The sequence below is a fragment of the Motacilla alba genome, chromosome 5 (assembly GCF_015832195.1).
Source record: "Motacilla alba alba isolate MOTALB_02 chromosome 5, Motacilla_alba_V1.0_pri, whole genome shotgun sequence".
Taxonomy (NCBI): Eukaryota; Metazoa; Chordata; class Aves; order Passeriformes; family Motacillidae; genus Motacilla; species Motacilla alba.
In genome coordinates this window covers 18,372,453-18,383,624 of record NC_052020.1, presented here as the reverse complement: position 1 = coordinate 18,383,624, position 11,172 = coordinate 18,372,453, and the positions used below count along the sequence as shown (strand labels likewise).

At 37.0% G+C, this 11,172-nt stretch overlaps 1 protein-coding gene across 10 annotated transcripts in view; it reads right to left on the bottom strand.

Annotated features, from left to right (window-relative positions):
- Nucleotides 1-7,161: 7,161 nt before the first annotated feature.
- Nucleotides 7,162-11,172, bottom strand: part of PPP6R3 (protein phosphatase 6 regulatory subunit 3) — a 52,709-nt gene continuing 48,698 nt past the window's right edge. For 9 of the 10 annotated variants that reach the window (XM_038137004.1, XM_038137007.1, XM_038137012.1 and 6 more), the window contains one exon: nt 7,162-10,630. In XM_038137004.1, the coding sequence (XP_037992932.1) occupies nt 10,579-10,630 (52 nt within the window). In that variant the 3' untranslated portion in view covers nt 7,162-10,578. The remainder of the gene's footprint in view (nt 10,631-11,172) is intronic. The other variant, XM_038137011.1, reaches the window with a different exon arrangement.

Below are 11,172 nucleotides of genomic sequence, written 5' to 3'. Positions count from 1 at the left end.
ATTTTATCAGATTACAACATCAACTTCATTATATATTTTTAAAATTATTTAAGTAACTTGTTTGTGAGCTCAGAGGACAGTTATCATATGGCTCACTTTTACCTATGTGAGTGAGCAGCTGTATGGTATTTAGTTGCTGGCTGAGGTTAAGCCATGACAGAGCCAATGACTGCAGTTTTTCTGATTTTTGACAGCTTGGATAACTTTGCAAGTTCCCAGAGCCTTTGTAACGACAGAGTACTTGTATTTTAGGAAATAGTAATCCTGTTTGCTTGGGCACACAAAATCAGTAATCTACCTCTGTGAAATATCTGCAAAAAACACCAAGGTTTCACCCATGTATACCCAAGAGTACCCAGCATTTGTTTTTTGAGCTCATCAGCACCACTAAACACCACTAAAGAAAGAGTTCACTCTTTCTTTCCAATATGGTGAACTCAGTTACTTACAAACACCGTCCAGAGAGCACAGCTAGGACTCCTGGTCTTGTGAGTGACTGGGCACAGGTGGTTAGCAAGAATGTTTTATAACTGAAGACCTTAGCACCCAAGTTCAGATGCTCTCTGTTACAGAAGTTTACTGTGATTGAAAAGACAAAGGGAATGCACGTGGTCAAATATAATGCAACCACAAAAATAACTGATGTTGGGACTGATTATGAAGAGAAACTACTTAGTCTGTAAGCAAAGGAGACACTGCAATTACAGGAAAAAGTTTAAGTTTCTCATGTTTGCTTTCAGGGGGTTTAGGTGGATACTCTGCAGTGGTTAATCCAGTGATATATTTGCTGTAATCTGCCTTCAAGAGGGTCAAAACTCCTCTGATATCTGGGCTGCCTGTCAAGGGCAGAATAAAGAGTAACTGGTTTTGGTTGATAAATACTACTTTATACTAGAGGAGTGGAAAACCATAAAATAGGTCCTATTTTTATGGGGCTTTAAGGGGACTAAGCTAATAACTAGTAAGCATAGATTGTAATAAGAAATAAAATTAGAAAATAAGATAAATGCAATCTTCTTGGCAAACAAGGAAAGTTAAAGATAAGTTGTGACTCACAACTGTGAGATTCAGTATACAAATGGGGTTGTGACCTTTAAAGCTAAATCCTAACAATACAAACAGAACATAGATATTTAAATTAATTTTTTTAAATTACCGATCAGAATTCATACACATCTGAGGCACTTGATTTGTCTGGTGCTACTTTAAGGTGTCATGGGATAGTTACTTAATTCCTTTAAACTTTTCTAGTCACTGGTTCATCTTGTTACCCTTCTCAGTTTGAAAGCTTTAAGGTTCTTGCCCTCACTTTGGATTTCACATTCTACAAAGTTAGCCACCAGCCTAACAGGTAAGTAGTGCAGTAAGGGGCAAGTTAACCTACCCGAGGAGGAAATGCAGCACACCGCTTCTTATGTAAGTGCTGTTCAGTGCTAAAGAATATCACTTACATTTTATTTGTACTTAATGTTCTGGTGACTAGGAAGCAGGACATTTGAAAGTGTAATTTTGAAGGTCTTTCTCTTGCCTTCCCCAACACGAAATCAATCTATTTGGAGGAATGGGAGTAAAGAACATTCTAGGGAGAGAAAACTCAAAACTGTTTTTGTGAAAGGACTGTCTGCATCATTCAGTGTTAGTTAACATAATTACACCATTACACATGACACATATTCCCCTAGGCTTTCCTGATATCCATTGCAGAAACAGGTTCCTCTAGAGGATCACTCAGGATCTACTTTGTGTGGCTCAGGAATGCTGCCTTCTCAAACATAAAAACCAGTGAAGTCACTTCTCTCAGACTAAAAAAATATGACAAGGCATTAACACATGAATACAGACAATCAAGGTTTTAGATGTTAATCTCACATCAACTAATAATGTTTGCTGATGCCAACAACACACCAATCATTCACAAAGAGTGTTATTCTGGTCACTGTTCATATGTTTTCTGCAGAAAATTTTTCACCAGTATGGAAGTGCCCAGTTCTGACCAAATCTCAGTTTAATGACTTGTCAGACCTTTTAAATTTTAACATATGGGGAGCATTACAAATTTCCTGGCAGTACTTCAGTACTACAGCCAAGACTGCTGAGTTTTTGTTTTCTTTTAATTATGGAGTTCGTAAGATTACTCTAGTGTACTTCATTAAGGATTTTTTTTAATTATTGTAAGACAAAACTGTTTATCTTTGTCTTCCTTATAATTTCACAGCCACAACAGTCAGATTTTATATTAGTGATTGCAGTGTGATGTGCAATTGAGGAGTTTTACTATTCTGTTTACTGTGTGTGCTCAAATTTTGAGAAGGGGCCATTTTCTCCCCTTTCCTGGTTTTGGAAGGATGGCTGTGTCTTTCAATATGCCATTAACAGCTGTTGGAGAACATACCACTAATACTGATCATCTCAAGTTGTAAATAGCTCTAAAACTTGATGAAAATAACAAAAGCTTTGATTTAAAAAACATTTAAGCATTCATATTTTTATTTAACAGCACTAACCTATTACAAAAAAGTTTGTATCTTTTAACTAAACAAATGCCTTCCTTTAAAGATACTGACAGTAGTAAAATATATTACAGAAACTGATCTGGACTCTTTCAAATACTTATAACGTGTGTAGATATGCATCATGGGGAAAAAAATGCCATGGGTGAGATGTGTGGTCATGTTCTCATCTCATTGTATGGCAACTTGACTGTGCAGCTCAGAAGGTTTTGAAGAATTGGCTATTGCTATCTAAGCAAATTAAACTGTACAAAACCTCACTGAACTTCACGTCATCCCACTCCATTTTATTGATTTCCCTTTGGTTCAGAATTTTTTCTTCTTTTTTAGCATTTGATTTCTTCAATTTCTTCTCCTGACTCTAAGTTTCATATTCTTCCCTGATTCCAGCATCTCAGTAACTAGAATTTTGGTAAGTTTTACTTATCTTCAATCTCCTATAGGGGAAAAATACATCCCATTTGGATTTCTAGCATTTTGTCATTTCTCAAGAAGTTAGTGAGGGCAGGGAGGAGAAAGAGAGTAAGAATTTAGCATCAATTATCCTAATTATGCTGTATGAAGTCAACTGAGCTTTCCACAGAGCATGTGACAGACCCAGAGTTCAAGCTGATCTAGAATGAAGTGAAATTCTAGTCTTTGTTACAAAGATTTGTATAAGAGAAATTTTAAATTACCTCTTTCAGCTATTACTTAGCAGCCATCACATCTATTTAACTCATAACATCTATGAAAAAAGAACTTTTCCTTCATAAACAACTATATCTCTAGTACGTGATTTTTGCAGTCCTGATAACAGTGCATTCTATTTTCCCCACAATCCCAAATAGTTCTGTGAAATCTTCCACGAGACATCAGGCAAAAGAGATCGACAAACGTAATACTGCCAGGATTTTTAATGGAGAGTAAGGAAGAGCTTTCTGTAAATAATTCAAAACCTTCAAACGTTTATCTGTCACCCTATTTGTTATTTTCATCCTTTGACTGTAAAAAAAGATAAACATTTCTAGCACTGGTTCCTTTTCCTTTATTTCTGTAAGAAATTATCCTGATAAAACATTTGGAGAAAAAGGATACAAACCCTTTCTACTGAAAAGCAGTGGGAAATACTAACATGGATTCTGCTCTCCCCTTTGCTTCTTAGACTAAGAGCAGTTTGTTTCAAGGTTCAAGTATTATTACTGTAGGATTTCTTCCCTTCCGTCCTCAGCCACCACAGAAGCTGCTATGGCAGCAGCAGAGAGTGACTCTTAGACACATTCAGTAAACTGAACACCTAATAAATGCCTGTAAGCATAGCAGTCAGCCTCATTACCTTTATTTCTCCTCAACAAAAAAAGCTGTAGCTAACAGAAATGCTTATACTTGAGTTTCTAAGACATCCTTGGAGGTTTGTAGCACACATGAAGACCATAGACTGTTTATAAACAAGTCATTCTTGCTCCATTAGCCTTTCTGCTCTGAGGCCAGAAAAGCTTTTTTGTCATAAAAACATACAATGAAGATTGTCAGAGATGGCAGTATTCAAGCAGAGAAATACTGCTTTGCGTCAAAGCTGGAGCAAATCAAACATCCAGAGGCCTACAGTCACATAAGTGCCTGTGGAATACCTTGATGATACACATGGCTGGACATTATGACAGTCACAAAAATAATCTTTAAAATTAACTAGTTACTCTTTCAAACCTGCCGTATTATCAGTCATATCTTTTATGAGTAAATGAAGACTAAATTCACAGTCCTCACAGCAGGTTTAGACAGAGGAAGGTTTCCTCTAATAAGACAACTGATGTTAACACAAAACATTCTGATTTTGTCCAGCAGCAGCAATCATTCAAGTTTCTGAATCTTCACATTCCAGAGGGCCAGATATCACTACATAACACACAGCCACACCACAAGTATCAGTTCTGACTTCATTACACAACTTATTCAGAGGATTTCATTAGCGTGTATTTTCTTCTCCCACTGCAACACACAACTTCAGTCTTTTCCCTTCATGAATAATGTGCCACCGACATCACTGTCATGAACTATGAAAAATAATTCTCCCAGGAACCCAAGGCCATTTGAGGATTCTTGTTTAGAGCAATCCATTATTCCAAAAGCAGACAGCCAGCCAGAAAGATTTCATCTTCTAGCTCACTGAAGCACTGCAATGACTAAAAAGTGAAACAAGGCCTTGCGGTGAGATTAAGGACTCCAAATGGCCTTCCCCTGCAATCAAAGCTTTGCTAGTTCCCTGCTTTTTCCTTCAAGCCAGTATCTTGATACTTGAAAGCAATTACCTTTCCATTTGAGTGTTGCCTACCTATAGCCTTTTTGCACACTTGTGAACACAAAGACTTCTTGCTCCCAATAATGTTTTAGTGTGACTAGATGATCTGCTTTCTGTACAAGTGTCACACTACACCACCATCTCTTTCTTGAATCCTTTTCAGACACTTGGCACAAAAATGTACCCAGAAGTAACATCTACTCTGTTCACTGAAAGAACTGGTTAGTAATTTAACACATAGTCCATACCTCTTCATATGACCAAAAAAGGATATTGGAAGACAGCTCAGACAGAAGAGCACCAAGCATGCACATGTACAAACTCATGCTTAACATAACCCTTGCCTGCACTTAAGTTTTACAATCCAAGTCCTCTCCTGAGTTACTCCCTTCTAGATCGTCATTGAGATTGTAAAAGAGACTTCCAGTTGCATACGCTTTACCACAGGCTCAGATGTATTAAGTGGCTGGACTAAGAGAGGATCAGACAAAAGCTGAAGCCTGCCTGACACCACAGTTCCTCTTCCCGTCAAGATACCTTCAGGCAGATCAGAGACCACTGACAATGTCTATACATGCAGACACAAGCCTGAAATGCTTTAGGATGGGCTGTAACCTGTGCACAAGTACCTATTCGTTCTTCCTGGTATTCTACAGTTCAGGGCACTCTGGAAATGCACCATGGGCACGGCACCAGCCATGTTAAGAGAATGTATCCGACACACTGATGTGCATGCACACAGCTGTGAATCTAGAGAGATTTATTTAAATAGTTCAGTTAAAAATGGTTTTCAGTGCTTGTACATAGAAATAAGTATGAATTCCACGTGAATCGTGTAACTAAAGCTTGAAACAATTACTTACCAGGAAGTCACCCACTACTTTCCAAGTTCAGAGATTTGTCTTTAAAGTAGTCCAAACTAGACAAGCAAAGTACTAGCATTAAAAAGAAAAGTGGCACATTTCATCAGCCCTTTTATCTTTTCAAGCTACTTTATTCTGAAGGGACTAAAGAGAAACAATAGGGGCCCACAGTCCCATCAATATCTCTCAATTCCTTGTTACTACGTTGTCGGTCAATATGCACAGTCCTCCACGGCTCACTCCAAAGCAGAGCCCTTCTCATCTGAAAGCACATCTCAGAACTGTAAGTTTAGCAGTGACTAAAGAAAAACAACCCATCTTAACAAACAGAGCATTAACAAATGTTTCACTGAAGATGTAGGAGGAAAAGTGCTTTGGAGAACTCCCAACAACAGATATAACATCACTTGAGTTTCAGCAATCTTATTTTAGCAATCTTGTCTTCTGATATGAGAATCAGCGAAAGACAGTCAACACTTTTTTTCTTTCATTTGAAAAAATAGCAGAGGGATTTCCCAAACATTTAATTGTTTGGTGTAAGGAAAAGCAGGTTTTATTTGCATCATCTGCAGTCAAGTTTCAGTGCTCTTGCAAAAGAGCCAGGCTAGTGCACTACCCAAGGTGAAATTGTGACAACCTTTGACAGATAATTGGTGTAGATAAGGAGAATCGAAGAACCATTCCCAGGTAACAAAGATAGAAATGTGGCACATAGTGGAGTTTAAAAGCAGACTCAACTGATTCCTAACAGGTCCAAGTTCCATCTGAAAAAATGATGTCTATTAGATCCTTGAGAATCAAACACCTATCTACCTAAATATCATCTACGTATCAAAGCAGTGAGACAACCAGATAAACTTCCCCTGTTATAATGCTTCCCCAAATGGGCAAGCATTATATCTCATGGGACATGAGCAACAAAATCTACACAGTCACATCTAGGCAAGGTGTAGCTTTCTCACTCTGGGTGGCTGTATGGCAACAGAAAAATAATCATCTAAATCAGTCTTCAGAATCACGATTTAAGACACAAAAAACACATATCACAGGAAAGCACTCGTACCATACACAACTCAAATCCAGAATGAGGCCCAAGAATCAGAATTACAGTATTTAAGCTATGGCCAGAAAGATAAAGGGAATCCCCCCTCATTTTGCAAGGTACTTAGAGAAGATAAATTCAGAAAAAGTTCTCCTCTCCAACAAAAAACAGGCAAATACTAAGCCCAGACTCATCTAAAAGAGAAATTCTGGAAGGTGCTATCAGCAAAACACAAGTTAAAGTTTGGGTCTCATTGCTTTAGCTTGTGGCAGCAGAATAAGAAGTATACAGATTTCCCTTGGATATCATTAGAAGTGTGATTACATCCAAGTCATTAACCAAGACCATAAACACAGGACAAATCATAATTTGAAACAAGTAACAGAACCTTGTATGAGCAAGTCCAAAAAATGTCATGAACTGTCCTACCTAAAGGAGACAGAAAAATGCATCTATCTTTACAGTAAGAACATTTTTTATTTTAATTTTATTACCTTAATCTCCTTCCATGCTGTAACCTTACATACTCAAACAATAATGGAACAGGAAGATGCCAAATCCTTACCTTGCTAGCAAGTAAGATGCAGAAGCTAAAATACAGATGTTAAAATCTTTAGCAATAAAGGGCATTTTGCTGCCACAATAACAGCCATTTTCCATCTTGGTTTGGAAAACAATACAGACACTTTCATAATGAAACTCAAAGCACTTACACTACACTAGAGAAAGCACTATTTATTCTGAGACAGTCAGAGGTGATTAAGTCTATTAATAGAGCCAGTTATATACAGTAAGTACTTCCTGATATAACTGTATGAGACATATGTCAGAAAACAAAATCTCCAAGGAAATTAATGCTTTAAAATTTAAACAGAAAGGTAAGCTTATAATGAATGACAGTAAGAATCTGATTCACCTTCCTCACAAGTCTCCTCAATAGATTTCACACAAAGCATGAATGTCACTGTAAGTTTCTACAGAAGTATGCAGATGACAACACAGAAGTCACTGTTTTCAAGAGGTAGATACAAGGTTTAATAGGTGCAAAAATGTAGACTTCACTCAAGAGCATGGTCACACGGGATTCCATGTACAACCACATAATGAGATTGTTTCCACTATCCTGTTATCTTTTCAGTGAATTAATAGTAATGTTAGTCAAGATAATGACTTATGCTTTTACTTAAATGGAACAATCTTGCTATAAAACTAATTCAGGGCTTACACTTAAAAATAACGGTTTCACTGGTCAAGAAGGCATGATTCATCCACTCTGCCAGATGGGAAGAGGCAATGAGCTACTACAGATATTACTGGTCTAGCCACTTTTGAAACATACTCTTGCTTGAGTAAAAATCCTTTTCCAGAGAAATCCTAAGGGTTAAATCCACTGCCCATTGACATCAACCAACATCATTATTCCTCAGTTTCAAGTGACTGAGCCTTTAGTCATTTCAAAGAGCACTGTGGAATGTGGCAGTGGACAAGCCTTTCAAAGCAAGCTCATTTCCTTCTAATTGCTGCTAAAAACACTGTAGGAATTCAAACCTGTACAAAGGTATTAGACTTCAGTCCATGCTGCAAATGCATTAAAATACCTTTTCTTAAAGAAGACTCAAATTCCATTGCATGCAAGTCCAATCTGATTAAATAGGCCGGGTAAGAGCCATTCAGGATTCCTGCAGTACGTTCAAACCTTTGTAAGGCTATGTGAGCAGCAGATCAGCAGCAGTGTTGATGAAGGATGGCAGAAGAGGAGTATTTACACCCACCCATAGACCCTCCCTCCCCTCCCCAAACACACCTCCAATGCTTTCAAGTTCAGATTCCTTGTGCAAGGAATAGAGTGAGTGGGTAAAACACACCCTACACTTCCTCAGAACAGTGGACTGATATGACAGTTTGTGAACAGAAGGACAAGTACAAGATTGCTGAAGTGAAGGAAACAGGGCCCAGACTCAATTTCATCTACTGTGTTCTCCAATTTTCCTGGCTACAGAGCTAAATAAATCAACTTTTTAGCACGGGACAAATAGCTGCACTGGAAAGGATGCAAGTTTTTCTCCTTACAAGCATCAAACTTATGCAAACCAACTTGCTGCTTGCTTGTATTTGGAATTTCTACTTAACTCCAATTCATGTGTCAAAATGAGCAGTTTTGTTTCCAAAGCTGCTTGTTCGCTGACAGATCAAAGTGACAAGAGGACAGCTGGCAACCTTAAAGCTAACACACAAAATGGTTTTGGTCAAGCTGATCTGAAAGTAATTCTGAACTGATAAAGAAAACTTAGAAACTGACTGGATTCCATCACTTATAAAGTACAAATAAAAGGGCAACTATAGTTACCAATTCCACTTATGATATTATGGTTTTACCCCTTCTTTTTCACACAACTGATCACTTTGCAAAAACTTCCCAGGACAAGTGCACTGAACCTTGCCAAAAATGCAAAAGAGAAAGCAATAAGGGCAGTGACATACATGTGGGTTTTTTATTTCTGTATGCAGTGTAATGTTTAGGCACGTTGTTTGGGACGCCTTCTAAAAGAAATTATTGGCCATTGTTTCGAATATCCTTTTGGCTTTAAATACTGGTCAGGAAAACAAATTATGTAAAAAATAAATGAATATGACTATTACAGAAAGAAAAATGGTTTTGCGTCTAAAAGTGCAGGAGTATTTTAACCCTTTCACCAGACAATGTGGCAATATACAGTATATTGCTTCTGTTTGTTTGAGAAGGCTGTTGGAATTTTACACTGACATAGAAAATTATAAATTACACAGAATTAGTTTCCATAATCACTATATATATACACAAACCAGCTGTGAAAAAACTGGTTCAGAACATACAAATGAAAGCCTCACACAGATCAGTACAGTGAAATTACCAATTAACATGCTCTGCTGCCAAAATTTGTATTAAAAACACTATTTACTTTTAAAATGCAGGTACTGAAATTACATTAGCAGCATGAGCATTTCTTTTACTTGACTTGTCTAAAAGGATTATAGCGTTTTAAATACGCAGATTGTTCTGAAATGTTCCATTGTATAATGCTTGGTATTAAACTAAATCTTGGTGAACTGTTTAAAGGCAGGTGAACCACTTAAACACAACAAGCCATGTGCACTCCAAAGATTCTAGTGTTTCACCTGGAAGGTATTGTTTCAAGCAAACTAGACTTAACAGAACATATGGCTTTACAGTAACATCAATTTGTCAACTAAGCTGTTGCAATAAATACTTAAAATCTCTACCAATAGACTTACATTTTTTGATCTGTTTAGAACAATACAGAAAACAATTACCAATTAAAAAACCTGTTGTAAAATGTTGAACACCAAAAAATTCTTATTTAAATCACTTTTGTAAGCTAAACCAACCAAAATAACATTTATAGGGCATTTCAGTTTCAGAAAAAACATGAATTTTCTTTTTCTTTTTTACAAGGTGAAAAATGTAAGAAAACTGCTAAATACTTTGGTCACACTAATCGTCAAATAGTTATGTCTCAAATACATTAGATTTTTGTATTCACTTTTTTATAAAACTATTCTTACAGCCATTTTAACTATAGTAACACTACTGTCATCATTACATGGGTAGCAGGATCTTATTTCACAGGCCCCCCATTATTTAGAACAATACAATATAAACATACGCAAAAATTATTGGTATTTCTCAATGTGCAATATTTTTACACTTATGAATTTCTGTACAATGTCTTAAAATCTAGAATATAAATGTTGCTGGTCCTGATTCCTTGCGAAATTAGTGCAGCAGTGACTGGCTTCAACAGGGTCAAGATGATATCCTCAAGAAATACTCAAACACCTGGACATCAGTTCTTTCTCTTCAGCCAAGGCAGTAGACATCACATATCATACAGGGCCATTAACAGATGCCTCTCCTAAATGGGTGTGTTGATCAGTCCTAAGAGGCCAAAAAAAGAGATGTAAGTATACAAAAAAGATCAAAGCAAATTCAAGCAGGTGCAATAAAAACCAAACCAAAAACTAAGAACCCTGGATCCTGTGTAGCAAAACCCATGAAGTGAATGAAGGAAACATGTGCTAATAACATGCTCATCCCAATTATCTTCTGCAGTCCAGCATTTCTGGAGTCCTTATTTCCTAATTAGGCATAGCACTCAATTAACTGAGCACACCACTGAAGAATGTGTGGTCTTCACTAACTGATCTAATAAGTGATCTCCAGAGATGTGGTATTCAGAATTACTAATAAAGAGCACATTTCTGATACTTATCCAAATCTTATTCTGAGGCAAAATGTGATACCAGGAGTACTTAAGGTTGCACTGGAAAAGCCAGCAGCTAAGACACAACAGGAAAAAACAACAGCATCTTAAAAATTTGCTTTAGTTATTAATCTAATCTACAAAGAGCCTTTCACAAATACTTTGAAAGTCAGTCCATTAGGATGAAACGTTCATGAAGTATGAAGGAAAATGGAGA